Source organism: Lampris incognitus, chromosome 6 (assembly GCF_029633865.1).
Source record: "Lampris incognitus isolate fLamInc1 chromosome 6, fLamInc1.hap2, whole genome shotgun sequence".
In the NCBI taxonomy this organism is placed as follows: Eukaryota; Metazoa; Chordata; class Actinopteri; order Lampriformes; family Lampridae; genus Lampris; species Lampris incognitus.
In genome coordinates, this window is record NC_079216.1 from 52,685,416 (window position 1) to 52,713,345 (window position 27,930).

Here is a 27,930-nt window from a genome sequence, read left to right on the forward strand (position 1 = left end):
ACTCATTAGATACCTTTCTTCAAAGATGTAGAATCAAGTCTGTTAAATTTTAAGTAAATGTCATTGGGTCTAGAAGGATAGTGCATAGGGGGGCAGGTACTGAAATAAAGTAATTTCTGGTCAGTGCACTTTATTTCATGAGACTTCAGGCAGACGCCAGCTCCAGGGCAATAAAACATGCCACTGAAATGTCAGTTGGACAACTCTGAGCGATGGTGTCTAGTTTCTTGTTGGAAGTTTTGATTCATGCAAAGCCGTCTCAGTTAAGTCACATGTTCCTCGATCAAGAAATTCACATTGTGTCTCATGCTGAGCAGCTCACTGGCGTAATCCTTAACATCCACAATGGCAAAACTTGCCAGCAGTGCCTTGGAGTGTGTGTGTGTGTGTGTGTGTGTGTGTGTGTGTGTGTGTGTGTGTGTGTGTGTGTGTGCTCCTGTGATATCAGTAGTTCAAATCACTTCTCATTGAGTTTGGCTGCATGTTTTCTCCACTGCCATCTCTCCCATGTCTCTCTGGAGTGTACTGTCTACTCTGGCAGAAATACCACAGGAAGAATTTTGAAACAAAAGCAATATGGTCAAGATAACTTACTCTTTACTCAATCACAACGGTTTTGGTCTGTAAGAGCATGGCACCACTCCTGCCGGGGCATGAGTTTCTATTTCCACTGAGCTACCCGAAAATCCACGAACTCAAAAAACTATGGATATAAGCAAAGACTAAAAGACATATGTGATGTAGTGTCCTTGCCATGCCAACAGTGCCCTCAGAACTCAATGGATGAGATCCAACTGGCTTACAGGGCACCCCAGCCCAAGGCATTGTTATTGTTGTCATCGTTAACCTACTTCCTCCCACACATTTGCTCCCAGATCCGACCCTAAAATGGTTTCAACCATCAAAAAAACAACAGTACCATTGTGAAAGGGAGCTAAAATTAAACTTTTCCTTTGAGACAACAAAAATACAAAACGTGTGCCATTCTAATGCAGTGGATACTGTGACAGTCTTGCACTACAGCAATGACCAGTTTATCCAAACAACTCTAATGGTCAGTTTCATGTTGACATTTTATCACTTAAAGCAGCTCTCTCCTTGCGATTGTGTCATTTTAGTGTAACTGGGATTTTACATTAAAATAAGAATATATAAACTGGCTTTTTTATAAGGGGATCATGAGAAAAAAGTGGTTGTAGCCTTTATTTATTTACATACAGCACAGGGTGCCAGTGGACCCATGTTATATGCAAGTCCTGATAACTTCTTTTCTAGTGAGCTTTCCTAATATGCTACTGCTGTCAAGGCTTGAAGTAAGTGAACTATGGATCTCTTTTTCTTTTCTTCCAAGGGGTTAGCATGTAGCAAGTTAGCACCTTCAATCTGCCTCATCTCTGCTTGACTGGCTTTGTGATTGGCGGTGGCAAACGGCAGACATGGTGGTCCCTTAACTTGCACGTATGGTAACATTACGCTCACATCAACGTATAACCTTAGTCTCCAATCATCCTCAGTTCCCAAGAAGCTCCTCTAGTCCAATAATAGAGTTCTGGGGTGTGATGTAAATCAATCCTTGCCTAGTACCCTGGCCTGGGTTGTGCAAGGTAGGGGTAGGTAAAGAGAGAGAGAGAGAGCACGTGTGTGTGTGTGTGTGTGTGTGTGTGTGTGTGTGTACACACACGTGTTTGGAGGAAAGAAGTGTAAAAAATAGCGACATAAATGAAAAGGTTTGGGTCTAACTGGTCACATAGACACATAAGTACAATCAGAACAAAATAAAAACAAGCACATAAACAGCCTCTTCCATAATAATAACTGCACATCCCCCACCACAATGCAACACATTGGACACACTATGTCTTGATGCATGCTCAAAAAACCAGATATAGAAATCCCAGGTATCGCAACTAGTTCCCAATCCTCTGTGAATAGTACACATGACCATGTAATTCTAGTTAATAGTCACAGCAATTTTCACATGAAACCTGTGTTAGAGCACTGGTTTTGGTTGTTATGCCACTGTATTATTTATAAGGGTGGGGATACCTGCAGTCAGCTGAGACTGAAGAGGTCTCTTAGATGAGGGATGAAAGGTTTCTCATACTAAACCTTGTGTCCAGATGAACTGATTCAACTTTTCTGGCACATTGGACATAGCACTCAACTGCTGGTATCTAGCACTATCTCTCACTTTGTCAATTTTCATGTACTTAAATCCATACCAGGTATATAGTACATTTGCAACTGTTGGACTTTTTTTCAAACTACTCCAATTTATCTACAGCCTTTTTTCTTTGTGATGTTTAGAATATGCATGACGAAATGCAAAATTTTCTAAAATTTTTTTGATATTTTCTGTGACTAACAACTACTCATATCAGCGCAATCATAAATCAGACTTTTATCAAGGTTAAGTGCATATCTGTGTAGCCCTTTAGTTCTTAAATCTAGAATTTGAATTGATTTTCTGTTTCTCTTATTTGCTTGTAACTTTTGACATGCCTCTTTCATAAATTTCCTGTTGTGTCTGTTTAATGTGAAGAAGCCTACATTGTACATGTACGGTGTGCCTTTCTGTGGGCCAGACCTCATTTCAGCCCCATTGCACAGAAATTGCTTCGATACAGTTACATTTTCATAAAAAGAGTAAAATGTCAAAAAGAAAAAGAAAAGAAAAAAGTAACCTTAACCATAAATATTAGATTTTGTTTGAGGAATTGTGGATTTCTGCCTCAAGTAGAGCATGCACCCACACTCTTAATGATATCTGAACCAAATAAAAACTATGTTTTTGCTTCACTTAAACTTAAATTAGCCAGTTTGATCTTTGGTTCCATTCAGGATTCAAGAAGATGAAATACAGACACAAAGTCTTTCCTGGTAGCAATTTAAAAAAAACATCATTAACTCCTTTTTTGACACTTTCATTATTGGTTGCTGATTGACTTTAATAATAATGGAATAACCCACCTCACTTCAAGATCATGTCACTTTCAAGAAAATGCTAGGAGCCTGTAAACCTAGTGGGAACCACTGTAGTTTTTTTTTTCTTACAGATTTTATCAGAGTAAACTACTTGTTAAAAGAGACATTATAGCCCTACTCCCATGAAAAACAAACATATACCTACCTGCCTGTCCCTTCCAAATAAGCTGGACCACAATGTATCTATTGTCAGACCAACACATAGTGTGAACTCAAAGGCAAAACTAGCTGACGTCAGCTAACCGCCCAAACCTTCTGTGTTTGTGTATGTGTGTGTGTGTGTGTGTGTGTGTGCGTGTGTCCTTGTTCATGTTTGGATGTGCATTACGTTCTACATTTGTGTTTGTTTGTTTGTTTGTTTGTTTGTAGCCTTCTCTCAACAGCTAAAACCATTGAGAGGGACGAGGTGAATGAAAACTGCCCCCTCACCCCCCCACATCACCTCACCTCCACTCTCCATTATAGCACAAATGGGCTGGCTGGGTGAATGCCAAAATAAACCAAAGATAGACACAAAGATAAAGTGAAGGAGTTTGAGGAAGCAAGAACTTAAAAAGGAATGATGGATTAAAGAATCAAAGGAATTAAGCTGCAAAAAAGACCTCAACGGCAAAAAATATGAAGCACCACTAAATGGGTAGTGTATGGACAGACAGACAGACAGACAGACAAAAGAGGAATGAAAAGTCCCAACTCACATCCTCATCTTTCTCCAGATCCAGCCCCATGTCTCTGAGGTTTCCCTCAAACTCCTCTCTCCTGGACCTCTTATCATCTTCGTGGTAATCCAGGCTCTCACGTTGACAACCCAACTCCACATCTGTGGCCAGCGAGGATGGCGGAGATGAGGAAGAATCCCCCTTTTCTGTCTGGCGATGTTGGTGGTGTTTATCCTTGCAGGTAAGCCGCCCACGTGCGCCTTGGCGCAGGCCACGGGCCAAGGCATTGTCGGTGAGCAGTCGCGCTGACTGGCGGCTATGGCGCCCCCCACTGGGTTTCTTCACATGGTAGGTGAGGACATAATCAACACGGCGCTGGCCGTCCTGGAAGTAGATGCCGTGCTGGCATCGTGTGTTCTCTTCTGGCGTCAAAGCCTTCAGCAGCTGGCAGGGCGCACACAGGGAGAGACAGGGAGGGACGGGCATTTAGTTAGCAAAGGGAAACAGCCATGTGGATAGTGGTCTCTTTCTCTCTTTCTTTGTGTGTGTGTGTGTGTGTGTGTGTGTGTGTGTGTGTGTGTGTGTGTGTGTGTGTGAATGTGGCTTTGTGATTGTGTGTGTTGAAACTGCAGGATAGTGAATCAACAATCTTATTCGCTAATCTATTTCTCAATATCTCTAATATACTATCTCTCACGGTTAAGGCTTGTAAGTAGACAACATCATATGATGAATTCATTTCACGTACCTGAAAATAAAGATAAAATTGCACACTCAATAAGATTTAAATAAAGTGGCCAGTTTTAGAATTTCACTTTTCTTCCTCATGAACTTTTATGTAGCTTTTTTCAGATCATTGTTTTGCTGCATTATTACGAATCTGAGCTTGGAGGCATTTTTAAGACATGTGCAAACCCTTTTTTCCACTTTGGGGCCATTTTTTTCCCTATATAGCAATACAATAATGAGCACTGATGCTCTTCCAATTTCTCCACAGAGCCGTGCTGACAAAGTAAGCAATGCCAGGAGGAAAATGATACAGCTGACAGTTTTGTCACTATCAAAGCCTTATCAACATTAAAGCCCCACTTGTTCCATATACAGCAGAAACACATTCGGGCCCAACTGGGCTTTACTGGGCTCAGCCCGGCAGTTTTTTGGTTCTGGGTAACAGAGTTGAGGTAATGATGTTTCTGTAGATGTGTCATTTCTGACATCATCAATAAAGACCACCAGGAATGTTCCAGAGGCACCCAAGCATGTCCAAACCAGAACACTGCCTCCTCAGTGCCTCACAGATGAAGTAGGATGGCAAGGATATGGCTAGGCATACCAGCTAGCTAATGCAGATCTATATATAAAAATAGTGAACATTAGCTAGCATTTTCCAGTAATGACTGTAATGTAATGAATAACATCTTGTGGTCTATTTTATCTGTTGATTTTCTTTACACACCAGACTAATTTGCTTGTCTCTCCACTAAGGTGCTTAAGTGACAAATGTCTGTTAATATCTACAGAGACTGAAACTGTCTACTGCAAAGAGTTCATACAATCATAATATTTTAGTAAACAGATTGAGATGGTGGGCTACTGCTTCAACATGGTTCTCCTTCCTTTATAATAAAGAATTCAGTGTTATGTGAAATTATGGAAAATTCTGCTTGTTTGGTTTCGCTAATATATGTGATTCCTCAAGGTTCCACTGAGTTCAATTTTATTCTCTTTGCACTTGCTTCCATTTGGTTATACTGTCGATAAACATGACGTTTCTTTTAATTTTTATGCTGATGACATCTAACTGTAACTTTCTTTTGATCAAAATGATTTCGGTAAATTATCCAGTTTATCTGTCCTCTCTCAGCAGGATGTTGAGCAAGTCATCCATTCCTTTCTAACATCTCATAAAGATTACTGCAGTGCTCTTTTTACTGTTCTCAACCAATTGGCCCTTTCTCCCCTTCACTTAATTAAAAACGCTGCTGTTAAGAGTAAGCCCAAACACATGCCATTTATTTCTCCCGTGCTAGCCTCTTCACATTGATTACCAGTGTATTAAAGAGTGGGTTTTACAATTTTTTTAGATTAATGCTAAGGTGCTGAATGGTGGCGCGCCACAGACTATTTCCTATGTTTTAAATCATATGTATCTGCTAGTCCCCACAGGCCATGTGACCAAGACCTTTTTGTTTGTACCTCCTACCAGGATCAAGTCGCAAGGTGACAGAGCTTTTGCAGTTGTGGACCCTAAACTGTGGAACAACTTTCCCTTCAATATTAAAATGTCAAAATCAACTAATGTTTTTAAACTGTGTCTCAAAACTCAGATTTATGGTTTAGCATTCTAATATTAACTTTGTCATTGTGCCTAATTTATATTTATATTTTCTGATTTATATTTTCTATTGCTTTTATTTTATATTTTAATGCTTCTTTTATCTCATCTCATCATCAGCCGCTTCTCCGGAGTCATGTCGCAGAGGCAGCAAGCTAAGTAGGGCACTCCAGACGTCCCTCTCCATAGCAACGCTCTCCAGCTCCTCCTGGGGGATCCCATGGTGCTCCCAGGCCAGATTGGACATGTGGTCCCTCAAGTGAGTTCTAGGTCTACCTCAGGGTCTCCTCCCAGTTGGACGTGCCTGGAAAACCTCCAAAGGAAGGCGCCCAGGAGGCATCCTAATCAGATGTCCGAACCACCTCAACTGGCTCCTTTCGATGTGAAGGAGCAGCGGGTCTACTCTGATCTCCCTCCAGATGTCCGAGCTCCTCACCCTATCTCTAAAGCTGAGCCCAGACACCCTATGGAGGAAACTAATTTCAGCCACATGTATCCGCAATCTCACCCTTTTTGTCACTACCGAAAACACATGACCACAGGTGAGGGTTGGAACAAGGATTGACTGGTAAATTGAGAGCTTTGCTTCCAGCTCAGCTCCCTCTTCACTACAACAGTCCGGTACAACGTCCGCATTACTGCTGATGCTGCACCAATCCACCTGTCAATCTCCCGCTCCATCCTACCCTCACTCGTGAACAAGACCCCAAGATACTTGAACTCCTTCACTTGAGGCAACAACTCATCCCAACCCGGAGGGAGCAATCCACCATTTTCCGGTAGAGAACCATGGCCTCAGAATTGGAGGTGCTGACTCTCATCCCAGCCATTTCACACTCAGCTGCAAACTGCCCCAGTGCACGCTGGAGGTCGCGGTCTGATGAAGCCAACAAAACCACATCATCTGCGAAGAGCAGAGATGCAATTCCGAGGTTCCCAAAACGGACACACTCCTCACCTTGGCTGCACCTTGAGATCCTGTCCATGAAAATCACAAACAGAATCGGGGACAAGGGACAACCTTGGTGGAGTCTGACACACACCAAAAATCTTTACTTGCTTCTTTTATTTTTCTATTAATTGGTATTATATGTTTTATCCTATTTTTTTCCTTTTCTGTGAGGTTCATTGTAAATTCTGTTTTCAAAAAGTGTTATAAAGTTTATAATATTATCATTATCATGAACCCTATTTTCCCTATTTTATCCCATTTTAGCACAGCTACTTCTGCTAGGGGAGATTGCTGAAGTCATCCTTGCACTTCAAATGTTCACCTTGGTGGATATGGCTGTGGCTCATCATTTGTGTGACTATCTTTATTTTCAGGAAATGCAAATAGGGTGTGTTATGTGCAACCAACGAAGGTGCAATGTTTAGATTCCATATTTGCAGATCTTTCGGTGATAAGGGTGACAACAGGTCCAAAGACTGAGGGTGTGTTGACTGGAATGTTATTTAATAAAACTGACAGAAATTATATCACTGGTTTTTGGGTTGAAGTGACGTAATTCAGTCCCAAGCAAATTCCTCCCCAGTGAAAACCTGGCATTTAAGGGGAAAGAAAGCTTACCTCAGCACTAAAACCTTCTCTTTTTGTGAGACTCAATCTTTTATTGTTTTTGGCCATGTATGATGCATCTATACATAGTTTCCAGTTTAACAGATGTTTCCAGGTTACCAATGTTACCAACTATCCTGAATGAAGTTTGAATAGTCACCCACCTCAATCTGTAATTGTGGTTCAATGAAAAGGCTTTCTTATGTCCTTGCTGTTTTTTTCTTATAAGCCTAGCAATGAGTTCATTCAAGAATTTCCTGGCAATTTTCTCAATTAATCACCAAATATAGAATTCTTATCTAGAAGAGTTTAATAATTGTTTCTCGTGAGTTGTTACTTTTGCTGGACAAATACTGCACATGAGAGGCATAAGACAACTTATCTAGTAAACAACCACGTATAGTATTTGACCTGGTAAACAGTACAGGGGCATCCGGGTAGCATAGCGATCTATTCCACTGCCTACCAACACAGGGATTGCCAGTTTGAATCCCCATGTTACCTCCAGCTTGGTCGGGCATCCCTACAGACACAATTGGCCATGTGTCTGTGGGTGGGAAGCTGGATGTGGGTATGTGTCCTGGTCGCTGCACTAGCACCTCCTCTGGTCAGTCAGGGCGCCAGTTCAGGGGGAGGGGGGACTGGGGGGAACAGCGTGATCCCCCATACACTACGCCCCCCTGGCGAAACTTCTCACTGTCAGGTGAAAAGAAGCGGCTGGCGACTCCACATATATCAGAGGAGACGTGGTAGTCTACAGCCCTTCCTGGATCGGCAGAGGGGGTGGAGCAGCGACTGGGACAGCTCTGAAAAATAGGGTAATTGGCCAAGTACAATTGGGAGGAAAAGCTTCAAAAAAACAGTACAGTACAGTATTTGTTCACAGTGTTTGATCTACAACTTAAAAGCTATGTAGCAACATGTATGCATTACACTCCTTTTGTCTTCTGCTTCCCTACCTTATATGATAGCATTGTGTCTCGATTATTAACTACATAACTTAAAAAAGCAGACCTAGTACCTTACAAACCTGCTAGATGCTAGTCCACACCAGCTGGTAAGCAGTAGCCAGACATCCACCTACCTGCTGTTACCTACTGCATTAGCACCAATGGTGTTTGGTGCTAGCATTAGCACCAATGGCAGGGACCGTCCCCCTCCTCGGTACGGATTTCCTATGCGCCTATGGGCTGCTGGTAGATGTCAAAAACCGCTGCTTTATCAATGCTGTCACTTTCAGTTCATATGTGTGTACTCTCAGCGGAGCGGACTCCATCAGACCGTCTAGCATGCTCTCCATCACAGACGATTTTCTCCGGCTTCTCATTTTCCACTGCGAAGCATGGAGTGGAGCACCACTCGAGTTCGAGAATATGGAGCGTCTTGGCATCATTTGGCGCGCCAACAGTCTGTGGGCTTCACCCCTCCACATCGTCCTGAAGCCTGGCAGCGGGTGGCACCCGTGTGGTGATTACCGCCGACTCAACAATAAAGCAACACCGGACCGCTACCCAGTTCCACACATCCAGGATTTTCAGCCCACCTGGCTGGAAAAGTCATCTTTTTCAGAGGACCTCGTGCGTGGATACCATCAGGTGCCTGTCCACCCACTGGATGTCCCCAAAATGGCGGTGATCACCCCATTTGGACTGTACGAATTCCTGCGCATGCCGTTCAGCCTCAAGAACACTACACAGACATTCCAGCGCCTCATGGATTCGATGCTACGAGACTTGCCTTTCGTTTTTGTCTATCTAGACCACATCCTTGTCGCCAGCACCTCCAAAGCGGAACACCTGTCCCACCTCTGGACTCTTTTTGAGCAGCTCAGCCAGCATGGGCTGATTGTCAATCCAGCCAAGTGCCAATTTGGGCTGACGACCATCAACTTCCACGGACCCCAAGTCGCCAAAGACGGGGCAGTACCCCTCCTGTCAAAGGCGGACGCCGTCGTGAACTTCCCGCGACGGCTCACAATCAAGTCCCCACAGGAGTGCATCGGCATGGTGAACTTTTACCACCGCTTTATCCCCCGAGCTGCTCAACTCATGCGACCACCGTATGAGGCCCTGAAAGGCAAGGCCACCAAACACACTGTGGACTGGTCCGCGGAGAGGGTCAAGGCGTTTGTGGGCACTAAGACTGCTCTGGCTGATGCAACAATGCTGTCACACCAGTCACCCAAGGCTCCGATTGCCATTACCATAGACGCTTCAGACTACGCAGTCGGGTGGTGCACGAGCAGTGGGTGAATGGCACTTGGCAGCTGCTCGCTTCCTTCAGCAGACAGTTACGCCCCAGCGAACAGAAGTATAGCACCTTCAATCGGGAGCTCCTCGCTCTCTACCTCACCGTTCGACACTTCTGTCCCCTGCTGGAGGCCCACCAATTCACGGCGTTTGTGGACCACAAACCACTGATGTTCGCCATGGCCAAGGTGGCTGAGCTGTGGTCCACCCACCAGCAATGACAGCTCTCCTACATCTTGGAGTTCACCACGGACATGCAGCATGTTGCTGGCAAAACCAACCTCATTGCCGACTGCCTGTCCCGGGCCATTGCGGGGGCCATCCACTTGGGTCTTGACTATGCCCGAATGGCAGCTGATCAGGCTGCTGACCCGGACATGCAGGCTTTCAGGATGGCTGTCACAGGGCTGCAGTTAGAGGCCGTGGTTTTCGACGACGTTGGCACCACGCTCCTGTGCGACGTCTCCACAGGTCAACCCCGGCTCGTCATTCCCACTGGCTGGAGGCGCCGTGTTTTTGATGCGGTCCATGGTCTCTCCCACCCTTGCAAAAAGTCATCTCAAAGACAAGTGGCAGCCAAGTTCATCTGGCACGGGCTCAAAAAAGACGTGAGAGACTGGGCTGACACCTGCATGGAGTGTCAGCGCTCTAAAGTACACCGCCACACTAGAGCCCCCCTGGCACAGTTCCCGGTGCCTGAAAGGAGGTTCGACCATGTAAACGTGGATCTAGTGGGCCCCCTGCCCCCTCCCATGGTTTTACTTACCTCCTCACCATGGTGGACAGGACCACTCGATGTCCAGAAGCCATCCCACTGTCATCGACAACATTGACCGACGTAGCCCGGGCGTTCATCGGGACGTGGGTCGACCGGTTTGGCACCCCGTCTGACCTCTCCCAGGATCGAGGGTCACAGTTTGCATCTGAGCTCTGGAACGCAGTCGCAGAGAACATAAGGGTGAAACTCCACCGCATACCACCCACAGGCCAATTGGTTGTGCGAGCGGTTTCATCGCTTTATGAAGGCCGCTTTTTGGGCCAACCTCAAGGATAGCAGCTGGGTCAACAGGCTCCTGTGGGTCATGCTGGGCATCAGGACCGCCTTTAAGGAGGACCTCCACTCCTCATCTGCTGAACTGGTTCACGGACAGCTGCTGCAGGTCCCAGTGGATTTCGTCCCCAACACCACAGCTCCCTGGTCTGCAGCCCATCAACGGACCACGCTCCTGGACAACACCAGAGCTTTTGCACCGGTCCCCACTTCGCAACACGGCCTCCCACAGTTTCACATCCCCGCAAGTCTGCAGTCAGCAGAATATGTTTTCATCTGCCACAACACACATCGTCGACCCCTGCAGCCTCCTTACAATGGGCCATTATGCGTCCTGGAGACCAGGAACAAGCACTTTGTTGTAAAAGCTGGCAACATGCCAGATTGCATTTCCTTGGATCGCTTCAAACCAGTTCACCTGGACTTGGACCGACCTGTTGGACTTGCCCAGCCCCCACGGTGGGGGCGCCCTCCTACCCTGCCTCCACCTTCCAACAAGACCCCTAATGTTCCTCCGCACCTACCCTACCCCTACACCGCCGCAGGGTCCCTAAGACCCCTCCTGTGTATCGGCACCTTGTCCTCCGCACCTGTTCGGTGAAGCCATTGCAGCTGGGCCATCCACCTCCCTCCACGTTGACTTTTACTATTATGGTGAATTCTGGGGGGACGTATGTAGCGGACTCTATGGACATAATTCACCATAATCGGTTCTGGTTGGTTTAAGAAAGTGTTTCCAGGTTGACAGGGTGAGCTACAACGATGATTGGTTGGGGCAGTGCCATGTTGCTCGAGCTGTTGGTTTTGTATAAAGAAAATAAAAGACACATGCATTCATGTAGTTAAAGAGAGAAATTGTCCGTCTCTACTTTCCTGCAATTTCTACAATCGTGTTGTTTCCTTGCAGCCCTGTAGCAAATGCTTTGCGGCCTGGTGCCGGTCCGTGGTCCGGTGGTTGAGTACTCCTGCTCTAGACAACTAAGGTCATCCTGGTTATTGCATTTTAGTTATTCTTTTTTTAATTTTGGACTGATGTCTGGGCGTGTGTGTGTGATTGAGTTGAGTGGGAATAGAGGAGGTGTTGTAAGAGGGAGCACCTTCCCGGTCTCTGAGTGTTAATTTCACTCCGAGAGTGTACAAATGATCTTTTCAGGTCCGTTTGTACACTCTCAGAGTTAAATTAACACTCAGGATTTTACTGTGTAGACAGACCTCCTTCTCATCAAAGTTGACAAAGGTCTGGAGAAATACACACACACACACACACACACACATGTGCGTGTCCATGTTTTGTCCGTGTGTGTGTGTGTGTGTGTGTGTGTGTTTCTCCAGACCTCTGTATAGGTTTTTTAAACTGTTAAGTTTTGAATTGATTTTTAAGATTTTAAATAATCTTTGCTGATCAATTTTAAAGCCCAGTTTGGTATGGCTCCAACCTATGTTGCAGACTCTTGACACCTAGTAAAGCTGTGCACAGTCTCAGGTCACCAGACAGAACCATTCTGACATCTCCAAAGGTGGCCATAGGCTTTGGCCTATGATTGGGTTATGACGAGACCTGCCTATGGTTCAAAAGGCAACAGAACAAGCATGATCAATAGGAGTTCGTCAAACATCGCTAACCCAACAATTGTATTCAAATATTATTTCTACACTGTATTCTTATCCCATTTTTTATGATTCTTGATTCACTCGTATATCACTAACTATGTTGTTTGCTTATGCACATTTAAACTTAATTCATTATTTTAAAAGTGCTAAACAAATAGCCTGTCTGTGAATGTTCTCATTCATCCAGGTCATGGTTATCCAAAGGAGTTAAATCAAGTGCAACTGGACTTAGTATACATCCGTGAAGATGTTTCGCCTCTCATCCAAGAAGCTTCCTCAGTTTGTGCCTTTCTGACTAGACGAAGCTGGTCTGACTGGACGTCTTCACGGATATATACCAAGTCCAGTTGCACTTGATTCAACTCCTTTGGCTAAACAAATAGCATATCTTATTATTATTAACACTAGTAGTTGTTGCCTTTCCGCTTCCGGGAGGGGAAGAGGGCGGCACGAATTCAGGTTTGCAGCGGCCCCAACCAGTACTGGTGTGGGAAGGTGGCAGCGTGAACTTACGTTTGCGGCAGCCTCACCCAGTGCCGTCCATGCAGTGTTTTTTGTCTTTGTTTGACAGCTGGGAGAGCTGGCGCTGGATTGGTTGGGGGAGCCAGGTCTGCGGCGTCCGGTGGGCCCAGGGACCATGGCCCTGCCTGGAGCTGTGGCCAAGGAGGAAACACCGAGGGCAGTCTGACAGGACGTGGAAGTGGGGCAGGCTAAGTTAATTGCTAGCCCATCCAGACCGGCAGTTCCGACAGTCAACCTGGCGTTCGCGCTTTTAGACAGTGATTTTTTTTCTCTTTTATGTTGAATACATGTGTTTTTGTAGTTATTTATTTATTTATTTATTTTGTTGGTAGTTTGGATATATGTGTTCTCGTAGTTTGGATGTGTTTTTGCCTTTGTGTTGCACTGCTGTGGGCTAGGGGAAATGATATTTCATTTCATTTCATGTACGCAAGTGTATGAAATGAAATAACAAATAAATTTTCCTGATTCCTGATGTAGTAGTAGTAGTGCTGGTAGTAGTAACAGTAGTATTTGTAGTTGTAGTCTTGGCAGAAAAAAAAACTTTGAATATGATTTAATGGCTAAAAGATCATTTCATTTAAAAGTGAAAAGAATAGAATGGGAAATGGTCAGAGAAATAATGTTCATATGAGCAAAAAAAAAAATAGTGCCACAAAACACACTGGTTGTAACTGCACTCCTGAGTTCCTGTATTTTACTCTATTATTACTTACAATGATATTGTCCTACAATTAATCTGCAGACTGTTTAGATAGCAAGGCGACCCCATTGATTGGTCTATTTATATTCTCTGGCCTACATTACAAAACAGAGCAGAACAGCCAACATTACAAAGGCAGACACTGGTCTAATTTAAGTATGCAACAGACAGACTTGGCTTATACTCATGGCACTATACTATGATGCAGGGTAGTAGAAAATAGAATTTATTCATTACACTCTGCAGGCTTTTCTTCATTTCCGGCATCCTGTTGTACTTATGTGAGATAAATTAGCACCGTTTTCTCTGAAAAGAACCACTTACACAGCTCCATAGATCACAGTGCTGCCATGATAAAAATGAAAAAAAAAAAAGGCTACAGTTAAGAAACATTAACATAGTAAATACGACTGGTAGGACATCAGGTTGACATAGTGTGTCGGGGGACCACCTTTCAACCAGAAGCTTCAAGTTCAGACCACTATTTCAGCTAGTATCTGCCCTGCTGAGGTGTCCTGAAGGAACACTAAATCCCTACCATGTCTAAGGGCTTTGTCCTGTAGCTGACTATGTGCTTTCATCTCCCCGGTGGACAAACAAGCACCAAAATGCACAAGTTGGGAGGGCAAAATTTTACTAATCAGATGCTAACCAAGACTGACTGGAGAGATCAGATTGCTTTCCCTTGCTATCTGTCCTTCTAGCTGTCCTAGTTAAGTCTCAAAAACAGTATTATGTTACTGCTTACAGCAAAAGTACATAGATGGTGCAGGCCGGGAAAATTGTAATTGATTCAGAGATTCAAATGTAGTTTTCAAATACTGAGGCAGAAGTCCTAGCTCTAGGAAGATTTAAATCTCCTATTAGAAGATTACCAAATGGAGAATTACCACAATACGAACCCTAGCTATATTCTTCCTTGATAATATACTTTTGATGACAGGTGACGGCTTTAGGCGATAGCTTCTGATTTATTCTAAAACCTTCATCAAAATGTTTAGCGTTCTTAAATGTGAATTATGAAATGCACCTGTTGTAAAAATACACCAGCCAGCAATTTCTGTCTAGATTAGGGAATTACCATGGAGGAAGCATTTCCTACAGCCTGATAATTCCAAGATCATAGTATAATGCAGGGGTGGTTTATTACCAAATGAAGAAATCTGTAGGAATAAATAAGCTTCAGCCTATTTAAATTTCTCTAATGTAGTAGGTGACCAGATTCAGAAATTAACATAAGTAGATTTTCACATGGTATTTTTGGATCTTGATTATGCATACATTTCCATACCACAAGGTGTATTGAGGATGGGCTTTGATTTTTTTCCCCAAACATTATCAAATCTTTTCTCAGATATTCGGCTTTGTTTGTGTTATCACAACAGAGGTTAGGGCAGCATGGCAACATTTGAAAAGGGAATCATTGTAGGGTGCACACCTTCCCACTAGCTTTCACCGTGGCAAAGGAGGTTATCATAACTTCAACATGGGTAATAGGGTGGGAGAGGTTTCAGGGATGGCTGGGTAAAGCTCAGGAAGTTGGGTTGATGCAATAATAAATGACATGGCACTGTAGAGATTCTGGAGCTAAGACGGGAGGTAGTTAAGAGGTATCGAGAGTTTAAGAGTACCAGGCAAATTAAAGTTTTGGTGTCTGCAGTTTAGTCTGTTTTCTTGGATAATATGGTCATTAGCAGTTTACGAGTTGCCCATTTTGGAAGAGAAACTGGTTAACTCCTAATAAAAACCTGGTTTAAGTCCAGCATTGTTTCTGTAGTGGCATTTGGTAAGGAGCACTGCAATTAGTTTTATCCAACCTAACAAATGAGTTCAAATTTGCAAAGTAAGCCTTGAGATGGTGCTGACAGAGCCCAGAGTTTTAATAGAATGTGGTACCTACTGCATCAGTGAGGCTGAAGTGGAGCCCAACAAAAGCAGTTCAAAAGGAACAGTCAGCAGTCAGACATAAGGATATTTTAAGACAGGTACACCAAGTGCTAGTAGCCAAGCATAGGGGAACCCTTATGAAAGAGACAGAGGTGGGCTGTCAGGGCCAGCAAGGCCTTCTCAGCTGGCCTAGAAATTGTCAGAATCAGAAAATTATATTCTTAATGCTATATGTATTTTACAAGGCTCATTCCCATCAGTCTATTAACATCATTTCATTGCTACTCTCTCCTTCAGTTGTGCTGCTTCCAGTGCAGCTCATAAATACGAACTTAATCCAATCATATTCAATCATATTGGTCCAACAATATGTTGGACCAATATGATGTGACCAACATGTTGTGCCAATCAGTTAATCTCTGAAATGTGTTATAGATGGTAATGATACCAACTTTCTGTGAGATTTCATGAGAAATATCATGGAAAGTTGGATCAGTTCATCTGGACAAAACGTTTATTGGGAAAAACATTTTATCACTCATCTAAGTGTCTAAGTGTCAAGGTTCAGAGGTCAATGGAGCCATTTACTATCTTCAGAATTACATGTTACTCTACAGGTCGAGAGCTTTCCAACAATGTATTTGGTTTAGTCCTACAACAAAGTTTTAATTTTCACATTTCATGGACACAGCCTTGGCCTGGGCTTACTTTCAGAGAGCCCTTTGGAGGAACAAGTGAAATGAACGGTCTTGAGTTGTTTTTTTCCTTTTGTTTTTTTTTTTGTCTGTTTTTTGTGGAAATAATGACAAACATAATTTAAGTGGGGGCGTTGTAAAATATGGTCAAAATCTTAATTTTCACCCATTGAATGATTAGACATTTAAAATCTGATCACACAAATGTATTTCCCTCTCAATTCCTTATTTACAACTTCCAATTCTAGGAAATACACAATTTTCAAAAACTACAATTACCTTTAGCCACGCCATACAGCTTGATACAAATCAGCACCATACTTGTAGTTCTTACTTTGCAAACTAGCGTAAATAGGGTCATAAAAAAATATATATATATCTACAGAATATATGAAATATGTACTGTAGCCAAAACATAAATTACACTGCACTTAGGTGGTTTATAAAAAATTTTTTTAAAAAAACAAGAAAAACAAAAACAAAAACATACAAATGTTGATTTATTTAGGATACTTTTGCAAGTAGTCTAGAAACGCGTTTTGGGTTTGTGTGCAATGTCAGAAACGTTGCATTCCAGCAATTTTCTGGTGAGACCTGAATAAATCTTCGTAATAACTAACAAACTAAAGATCATATACGTACATTCACTGACTATGAAAATCAAATGCACATTTCTCACTAGAAATGTTATCAAAATGCATTTTGATGGTGAAACTATCTTAAAATATTACATTTTCCACTGAGAATAAAAGGAATGTAAGCCATTGTTTTTCTTCTGTTTACAGACAGAAACTTTACAGTCACATGACGTGGACACAGGCTCCACCAACATTAGCTAAAAGTTGAAATGTTGATATGAAACATATCTGTGGTCCAGAAACGTCAAGATTTTAATTTATCCGTGGTTCGCAGAAATGTAAAATGCCAACATTTTATTCTGGCGACTGGGTTGAACTGAAGGCAATATGTCTCAAACTAAAACAGTAACAGTGTTTAGCTGTAAAACTACATGTAAAGGATTTAATTGCACCACCTATTCTGATTTAAGTCATTCAGTTTTCATATATCAAAATTAAATGTAATTTTCAATTAATTTAGTTATCTATTATGGATCCCCAGTCAAGATTATGTTTGCAGGTGGAACAACTTGCCTGCACAAGCTGTATATGTCCATACATTGCATGATTCAATTCAGCCATGCTGATCTGGAATAACAGAATAACTACATACTTTACTGTGTCCTAGATAAGATAAAGACTCTTTTACGCCAACCCCTCTGTCTCTAACCAGGTCAGCTATTTCTCAAGGGAAAATCCATTTCTATGCTTTTTCGATGACAAAAGAGATTGTTCCCTGAGATAGATTCATAACAAATTCAGATTTGATGAATTCAAAGAGCCGAGCCCATGATTTCTTGTTATTTTCCACACAGCAAGCAAAAATTGACACCAAGTCTCTACTACATACCATTAACTGTGAACTTTTCAAATGTACAGCATGACCAAAAGCAAAATGTTACCTTTACCACAATGTGCCACAAGGAAAACATAGGACTTTCACTAAGCTGTTCTAACTTTAAGTTGCTCCTTCTTATGGCTGTTGATTTTACTAGGACTGGTCGGAATACTACTGATGCTGACAGTTTCCTAGGCTCTTTCAGAGTCGACCTTGCCTCCGTGTAAAAGGAAAAACATGTGGCTCCAGAAGCCGAGTCCTGCATTGCCTGTGTAGAGTCCTCCCCAAAGACACGTTGCTGTGTTCTGTAGTGAATGTAAGCATGACAGAGATCTACACTAGCTCACTCTATGTAGCTCATTTTTTTACCATGCATTTCTCCACTTCTCTCTCTTTCTCTTCCTCTTACCGCTCTCCTTTATATCCTTTCTATTTTAGCTCCTTTTGTCTTTCATCCGCCACTCTCAAGGTTGCACTCACTTTAAACTTGCCATGGAAGATGACGTCTCGAAGGAAATGTGGACGCTGTCGTTCAGAGCTGGAGGCTGGAGGGCAGCCAGGGGTCTCTTCTCCTTCCTCTGCCATTTTCCCATCACAGCAAACAGAGGGACGGAGGGAAATATGGATGGAAGGGCAGATGGATGTAGTGGGAGAGAGCTGCTATTCTCCAGTGTGTGGTCTTTCCCTCTACCTCTCTCTCTCCTGTTTTGAATATTGCTTTTTATGGCTGTGCCTGCCTGTGTCTCAGACTTGCTTTTTCTATTTCACTCCATTCTTTTTCTTTGACTCTGTCTTTTCCTGTGATTTTGCTAGTCTGTCTGTCTGTCCGCGTCTATGTCTCTCTCCCTCCTTCTATCTCAGTCTGAAGTGAGCAAGCGGAACCCACAGTCTTGTTACTTGAGAAGTTGTCTTGGAAGCCAAGATCTAAACTTAGACAACGATAAAGCTGTGATATACACAAGGTGCCCTCTCTCGCTCTCTCTCTCTCTCTCTCTCCCCTTACCCCTAATTACTAAGAACCACCGCCAAAATGTATGTTCCAGCATCTCTCCTTCAATCGCTGTTTTCCCATCTCTTTAAATCACTGTCTTGCATCATTCCTCTATGTCTGTCTGTCTCTGTCCGCCTGTCTCTGTCTGTCTCTCTTTCGCTCTCGCTCTATTTCTCTGTCTTTCTGTCGGACTGTCTGTGCCAGTGATTGCTAATCACTGTGAGGTCAAGGTTAAGATGCATTACATGTCGCGGAAACGTAAACATGGCTCAGGGAACACAAACATTCCCCAAGAGCCCTCTCAGAACCAAGAACGACTGCACACAGTGAACACAGGCCGTGCTTCTCAATAACTCCTGTGTGCGTGTGTGCACGCTGAGCGTTGGCCCATATCAGGGTGCTGACAGTAGGTCCGTAGAACTCCATTAATCTAAACATCAAGCACCAATCAAACTATTAAGACGATGACAAACAGCACTAGTGAGTGCTTATGGTCGAGTTACAGTATAATTTAGCACTTGGGAGTTGTTAAATCGAAGCTCGTGATAACACTGAACTACAAACAACAGAGAGGCACACTGTTGTATCCTAGAATTTCAAGGGCAATTAACCTTCAAAAGGAAAATCACTCTACACTTTCAGATCAAAAAGGAAAAGTAACCGTTTTGCTCAAGAATGGCTGCGTAAGAACATTTTTAATTAACGAGAATTCATTTACTAAAAAAAAAAAAAAATTTATGAATGCGAAGGATAAGTCGTGACCCTTTTTATAATACACAATATATCAATGCATCCTCAAGAACTGTGGGAAAGTGCATACATTCACTGATCAGTGGGTTTGTTTGATTTCATAATTGTTCCTCACATGATCTGTATAGATTTCTCATTTTAATCACTGCCAGTGTGGAATTAGTTAGGTTTAAACAAGTCCTGTGTCTATTTTAAGAATTAACCTTAATGAGATATTGTGTTACCCTAAATTATCTTAATTTGCATGCACACATCCTTGGTAGTTAACTCAGTTGTAAGCAAAAAGTACTAAACTAATGAACAAAGACTTCCAAAAAGAAATGTAATTCTTCTGACTATGAGCTCAAAACCACAGCTGGCAAGGCTGAAAAGAAAAGGCTCCGTCTCTCTGCAAGCTTTAGCTCTTGAACACATATGTGGAACGACATAATCTAACAGTAGCAGTCGGTGCTGTCAGCCAAGAGCTACAGACCATACGGAACGCTGGAATAAATATGGTGGGATTTTAAGATGGAGGATAAGCAGCAAACTGGGGTTTTAGGGTAAGTATGAGGGCTACTGCATTACCAGAGGAGACTACAAGGCTCCCCATCAGGAACACACAATCAAAAGTAAAGTTAAACATTCATTATGTCGCCTGTTAGTTTGCCTTAAAATAAAGTCATGTTCATGTTGATTTGTCTTTTTTAATATCATTAAGAACAGGCTGCTGGTCGTCTGGGGGTTCAGCGGTTCGAATCCCTGTATTACCTCCGGCTTGGCCAGGTGTCCCTATAGACACAGTTGGCCATGTTTGCAGGTGGCAAGCCAGATGTGGGTATGTGTGCTGGTCACTGCACTAGCGCCTCCTCTGGTTGGCCGGGACGCCTGTTCGGGGGGGGGGACTGGGGGAATAGTGTGATCCTCCCACGTGCTACATCCCCCTGGTGAAACTCCTAACTGTTAGGTGGAAAGAAGCGGCTGGTGACTCCACATGTATCGGAGGAGGCATGTGGTAGTCTGCAGCCCTCCCCTTATTGGCAGAGGGGGTGGAGCAGCGACAGAGACGGCTCAGAAGAGTGGGTAATTGGCCGGATACAATTGGCAATTGGGGAGAAAAAGAGGGAGAAAGAGCCAAAAAAAAGAAAAAAGAACAGTCTACTGTGGTAACATGTTCTAACCAAAGCAATTGCAGAGGTGCAAAGAGGCATCGCAATACTGCAATGAACCTAAGGGATTACAAGCTGTGCTGAATTTGTTGAAGAAATAATTCTGAAATAATTTATTCCCATCGTCATCTGTTTTATATTTTTCAAATGTAATAAGGTGTCGTCTACTTTATTCACTTTCAATGCTTTTGAGAGACAATGCATCACACATACTCGAACACAGCTGTCTGCTCTGGGGTCTGGGGCTCACAGGGGTTTTTGGCCTTAAGTGCTCAAACAGAAAAAGGAATTTCATTTCTAAATGCCAAGTTGTGCAACATAGGGGGAGCCCAGATGATTTTGCAGGTCCTCCATGGTTGATACAACAGTTTACAAGACAGACCCATCCTCACTCAGGCACACCAGTGTTGTGTTCTGCGTTGCGTGTCCACCACATGTATTTATATATAGGGTTAGCAGCCAAGGCTTCAGCTGATTACCATTACAGTTGGCAGTGCAGGTTACATGAAGCTAGATGTGAATGCCAGTTGCTTTTTTTTTTCTGCAGGGAAGATGAATGAAAAAGAGGGGCATAACGTGACAAAAGGTCAAACGTCAGCATTGCCCTACAACTGTGTTAATACATGCTGTAGCCTAATTGATTCGACACTTGGGGCATACTTGTTATCATACATTGATCAATGGATTGATTTTGCAGAATTAAAATTAGAATTTTTTTTTCTCAGTTTTAAAACCTATCACAAAAGTCCCATTAGAATACAAAAGAGTATGATTTAAATCAAACTAAGGTGTTTATCTTTTTTACATTCTCTTCCTTTGCCATTAGTTGTCACTATATCACACACTCAAACTGATTCCCTCTTGTAGTCTGTGTGCAAGTGGTGTGCAAGAACAAACATTCTCACAAACCCTTTGCTTTTAGTAAAACCCAGTGTTGATATAGATTTTTCTTTTTCCTGTCATTGTTAACACATCTGGGGAGGGAGGATGGTGTGCTAACTTGGAGGAAGGGGGTACATTGTGAATCCCACCCTCACTTTTTTCTAGATGGATATACTACATATATGCTTAGAGAGAGAAAGAGAGATGTGAGTACACTTGGAAGTATATGTGCGAAGCAAGAGTACGGCTATACTAATTTTATCCACCAAAAACAGTTGATAAAGGTAGTCATCTACTGTCAGTTACTGTATCTGTTTTATGTTTTTTAATTGTGTGAATTTAAAGCCCTCTGAGACTGCAACTGTGATTTGGGGCCACACAAATAAACTTGACCTGACTTGACATAAATCTGTTTCAGTATACATAAGAGAACCTTTACTATCATTGGTGTTTACACCCAATTTAAAATGGACAATTTTCCATCAAAAACAAACTTTCCATCTAAGTTTTACTTCTATTAAAATGGTCCGTAATTTATGTTACAGCGGCTCCCAAGGGTCTATTAATAATAATGCATTTACATTTATATTTAGAAACCTACGGCCATCTGGTGCTCTGCCCAGAGTAAACCAAATGTTAAGAGTTATTTACAAATCAAATCTGACCAATGTCTAATCACATTAAATCATAAGTACAGTAGTGATGGCTGATGCTGAATAAATCATTTTGCAGTTAAAATGTACTTAGCACTTGTGCATCATTTAGAAAGTAAGTACAGATTAATTTGAATATCTGAAAGTGCACAATAATGTCTGAAGTCATTAAGCAAGTACTTTAGAAAGAACATAACTTAAAAGACATCAAATCTGGTCATGGCTGAAATTACAAAAACACGACAACAAAAATATATAGGTGGTCCAATGTGATACAGCAGGTAGGGTATGGTGCTGGCATTGCAGGAGACTTTGGATGCCACCCATACCACTAGTGTGTGCACTTCAGGAACAGTCAGGTGTTCTGTAGAAAAGCATCCACATTATGGCATATACTGCGTTAAGTTTAGGCCCATTACTACTTTTAAAAAGGTGAAAAATATTCTCAAGAACATATCTTAACACATCAAAGGAACTACTACCTTTTGAGTATTATTGCACATAAAAGACAGTTTTGTCTGAGTCAATACACAGTTTTGTCTTCTATTCCCAGAACCAAAAGATAGAGGTACAGTATATATTGGTGTACTGTACAGTATATTTACAGCTCTTACAGGTCAGCAGAAACAAGAATGAAGAATTTGTCCTTCCCTCTTTAATCTAAAATGTCACAGTGATATGTATCACACCAAAGACAATGAATGAGACAAGATGTTAAAGGACTTAGAAACAGTACTATTAGGTCCGCGGTGGTGTAGCGGTCTAAGCATCGGCTTTGTGTCGATGCAGTTGCCCACTGGAGACTGGGGTTCGCGCCCCGGTCTTGTCAGATCCGACTATGGCCGGACTCGATGAAGCAGCAATCATTGGCAACGCTGTCTTCGGGAGGGGGGCGGAGTCGGCTTGTATTCGTCACGTGAATGTGTCTCTGTGTGTGTCGGAAAAAACAGTGGTTCGCCTTTTCACGAAAGTGGGGAGGCGGTCTCCTTCGAGACTGCCGGCCGGAGAGATACAGTTGGTGAACGCATGCAGTACGAGGGTGGGTGTTTGAATTAAAATAGGGATCGATTGGCCACTAAATTGGGAGAAATCAGAAATAAATTTATATATAAAAAAAAGAAACAGTACTATTGATTATTTTACACTTTGGCAATCAGAGTACTGCCAAGACAAGGTAAGGCAGGTTTAAGGGGGCCAGGAAGCCTGAACTTATATTAACTGCACCAGGCAGCAGCCCGGAGGAGATATTACGTTTGGTCGCGCACACACACACACACGTGTGTGTGTGTGTGTGTGTGTATATGTGTGTGGGCAGTGTGGCTGCCCACAGGGTGTTGTGATGCATCTAGTGCAGCAGCGTGTATTTGGAGGGAAGGTGCATGTGTTCTTCCAACTTGCTTGCAACCCTCCTGCCCTTAGCTTGCTGACACTGGCTAGCCTTTTGTGGCGAATAGGGAAGCATCCTACCGTGTAAGCCTTCCTTTGCCAGTACATAGCCTCTCCTTCACCAAGACTCCTGCCAGGCCTTCCCGCGGCCACACATGGTAACTGGGGTCTCACGGCCCCAAGCTAACCTGGCAGGGGATGTCGGAGCAGCAGTGGGCCTCAGAGATATGGTGTGCAGGCCCACCCTGGTGGACATGCCCTGGCACCTATTAACCACTGCCCCACTGCCTTGTGGGTAAGTCTGGGAAGACAAAAGGCTAAGGGAGCTTACCTCAACAGAAAAGCAAGCTGTGGCAGCATGCCTCGAGGTGGTTTTCCAGAAACTGGATTTATGGCAGCCTCCTGCAGTTGTGAGGAGGTGCCATGCCACTTTAAAAACCATCTCTGCACAGGTATCTCCTTCTGCTACCTGAGTCTCTGACCTCACAAAGTCTGACGGTGATGGAATACCCAGTGATGGGAGCAGGTCTGAATGAGCAGGGAGCTCTTAGTTGGAAGTCTGTACGCCAGCGGCACAGGGCAAAGGTCGTTAGCAGCTGGGATTGAGTGGCAGCTGTTTCCAGCAGACCCCTGTGCATCTGAGTAGCCCTATTTAAGGACCACACTGTTCACCCCATTTGGGGAACAGTCTAGAAAAGGTGGCCCAAAAATTGCCCACTCAACACTGTGCCTGGGCAGGAAACCACACCTGCCGGGCTATTCCACTATGCAGTCGAAAAACACAAACTATACCACTAGGAATTCTAGCATGGAAAATAAGGACACTCCTGGACGTCAGCCATGGTACAGACAGACCTCAACACAGAACAGCACTTATTGCCATTGAGCTGAAGCACTATTGTGTGGATGTGGCGGCACTCAGTGAGACCAGGCTCCTTGACGAGGGCTCGCTCAACAAAGTAGGAGAGGGTAATACATTCTATTGGAAAGGATACCCCCTAAGAGGTCAACACATTCATGGAGCTGGTTTTGCAATCAAGAATAGTCTCTTACCCAAACTCAAAGAAACACCAGTGGGCATTAGTGAATAGCTGATGGCTCTCTGCATACCCCTCGCAAAATGCCGATACATCACCTCGATAAGTGCCTACACTCCAACTTTACCATCCCATGATGAAGAGAAAGCTCGCTTCTGCCAGGCACTTGATGGTATACTCATCAACATCCCAAGGAGCGACAAAGTCATTTTGCTTGGTGATTTTAATGCACGAGTTGGGAAGAACATGCAAAATTGGAAGGGAGTGATTGCCGCCCATGGCATTAGAAAAGTCAACCCCAATGGCGTAAGACTTCTTAGTCTGTGCTCGGAACATGACCTCACCATCACAAATACAATTTTCCAACAAAAGCATAAATAAAAGGCATCCTGAACCCAAATCCAAACACTGGCACCTACCTGCTTGATTATGCTATCGTGAGGTGGGCTGATCTTAAAGACGCGCTCCTTATGAGAGCTATGCGAGGAGCAGACTGCTGGAGAGACCACCGCATGATCCTGACAAAAGTCAGAGTGCATGTCCGACCCTTGAGATGCCAATCTGGAACAAAAAAGAAACCTCTCCACTGCGCCAGACTCTCCAACAGTGACACCCGAAACACCTTCCATCATTCTCTAGCCGACAAGTTAGTTGACATTGAACAGCTGATCAACTCAGTGTCTGGGATGGATGAGAAGTGGACCTCTCTGAGCACCACCCTCTTTGGCAATGCAGTTCAATCCATTGGCTTCAAAACCAAAAAAAATCAGGACTGGTATGATGACAATGCCAGAATGATCACCACCCTTCTGGACAACATGCCTAAGGCACACAGAGCCACTCTCAGCAACCCACTATCCCAACCTCTCAAGAAAAAATGGCAAGACCTCTGCTCTGAGGCCCAAGCAACTTTGCGCAATCTGCAAAATGAGTGGTGGCTTTTGAAAGCCAACGAAATCCAGGCTCATGCAGACAGGAACGACATGCATGGTTTCTAGAATGCAGTTAAGACTATCTATGGCCCCAGAAACTGCTCTCTGGCACCCGTTAGGTCTGCTGATGGAACAACTCTTATCAAGGACCAGACCCTGTTAGTGGAGCAGTGGGCCAAGCATTTTAACACCCTGCTCAACCAGCCCACACCAGTGGACTTAACTGTACTGGCAGTTAGTGTTGTAGTACTTGAGATCGGTCTTGGTCTCGAGACCGGTCTCGAGACCACTTTTTAAGGGTCTCGGTCTCGTCTCGGAATCGAAGGCATTTTTACTCGGTCTTGTCTCGCTCTCGGACTGGGCGAACTCGGGATTTTTGATCAAGACCGGTCGAGACCGGGCCAGCACTATGATAACAGAGAAAAGAAGAATGCAGCTGCTGCCTTCCCGGTGTCACGCGCTCCTTGTGACACCCGGAGTGACACGCCCCCTGTACAGAGTGGATCAAGACGACTGGAGACGCTGCGCCCCCGGGAAACCCGCCATGAAAAATGTCGGCAAACTCAACCATCATTAAGTTTGGTTTCCAAAACTATAAGGACTTTATCTGTAAAAGGACATGCAATCGAAAACACTCTGCAGTGTGGAAATTCTGCGGTGCACAACTCACAGAAACCACCGGGACAACGTCAAGCTTTTATCGGCACATTGAGAGGAAGCATAAAGACAGGTAAATTAACCGTTAAATTAGCTACACTGGGAAAGTTAAAATCTGAAAATTTCAACACCCCATCCTAAGACATTGAGCCAAAATGAGCTCTTTTCTTCCCACGATCGTTTTTTGCTAACTTTCAGAGCACCGAGTGTATATTACAGCCAAGTTAGCTTGCAATAGCAAACAATGAACCCGCCAGGTATTAGTCGAGCCCCCAGGCGTTACTTGGGAGGTTCTTATGCAATGCAAACGTTGTTTACTACACCAGTAAATTCAGTAAATGGGTTGAACTTTAGATGCGACCATCGGGAGATATTTCTAGTCTACAGCGTCCTCCATGTTGGTGCTTCGGCTGCAGAAATTAGATCGTTTGGCTCAACAATGAGCCAGAAAGCTAACGCTGTGCTAGCTAGTTCAAAGTCGATAATGTAATGATCTGTGCCCTCTGGCTATGTTAACTTATAACATTAATGAAGCAAGGACGACTTCTCTCGTGCTGGGTGTTTATTCACCGACCGGATTCCGACTGACGTTGTTACGTACATCACGTGACTTTGTTGTGGCGCTACGGAAAGCCGTAAGGGACATTAGCAAATCAAATATTACTAGCAAATATTACATCTCCCTTTTTCTGAAAAGTGCTGCTTTCTCTGCAGAGATACAGACCACGTTGAGCACGTTTATAAGCGAATACAATCTTAATAAGAAAGAATATGAAAGTGGAACTCTTATGTAACTGGACTTCAACAAAGTAGTGTAAAACATTTCCTTCACTGTCTAAATGTGACACCGTAATAACATTTCATCTTTTTTTTCATTTCATTACTGGTAACTGCAAACAGCAGGTAGCTACACAAGGTAAGTGAACGCTGTAAATATTTCTTTTCAAAACATAGCAGGTATAGTACAGGTTGGTGTAAAATTCTCTCTTTTTTTAACATTCATAAGTCAAGGATTTGTCTTGGTTTGATCGTGCGACCTGACCTCGTGGTGTAACCAGGCTGTGTGTCTGGTTGTCGCTGATTGTTCGTGTCTGGAGGTTCAGCATGCTCTTGCTGATGGGCTTGTGTGTTGTTGTTAGCGCTGGTAACAGTCTGCTGTGAAGTGTGTGTGTGTGTAGTGTGAGTGTTCACTCTGCTTTGTCGCAGGTGTTGACGGTTGCGTTGGTAGATCTGACCTTCTTTGGTTTGGATGTGGTAGCTCCTGTCTGTGTTCGCTGGTCTTTCCACAGTTGCAGGTCTCCAGGATCCATCCTCCTGCCGGAAGCGGATTGGTGTGCCTGCGGGCAGGTTGGGGCAGAGGTTTGGCTGTTCGGTTGTAGTACGCCTGCTGGCGCTGTTGACATACCTCTCTCCTTTTGTGAACATCCTCCTGACTGGGGATCTGTGGCTGCAGGTGTTTTGCTGTTGATGGGAGAATGGACCGCAGCCTCCGACTCACCAGTAGCTGTGCCGGTGATTTCAGGTTGTCCACCGGTGTGTTGCGATACTCCAGTAAGCTCATGTAGGGGTCTTTGTTCTCAGCTTTGGCTTTGTCCAGGATGCGTTTGGCCGTCTGGACAGTCTTCTCGGAGAGGCCGTTGCTCTGTGGGTAGTGGGGGCTTGTGGTGGTGTGTGAGAAACCCCATGTCTGTGAGAAGTTGCGGAACTCACCAGAGCTGTAGCACGGACCGTTGTCGCTGATGATAGTCTCGGGGATTCTGTGTCGAGCCATTGCTGCTTTCAGC

At 43.7% G+C, this 27,930-nt stretch overlaps 1 protein-coding gene across 1 annotated transcript in view; it reads right to left on the minus strand.

The window, feature by feature from the left end:
• The window catches only part of LOC130113738 (anoctamin-1-like), a 132,313-nt gene that overhangs the window by 81,706 nt on the left and 22,677 nt on the right, over nucleotides 1–27,930 (minus strand). Inside the window, exon 3 of the mRNA XM_056281354.1 lies at nucleotides 3,684–4,088. Within this exon, the coding sequence (XP_056137329.1) occupies nucleotides 3,684–4,088 (405 nt within the window). The remainder of the gene's footprint in view (nucleotides 1–3,683; nucleotides 4,089–27,930) is intronic.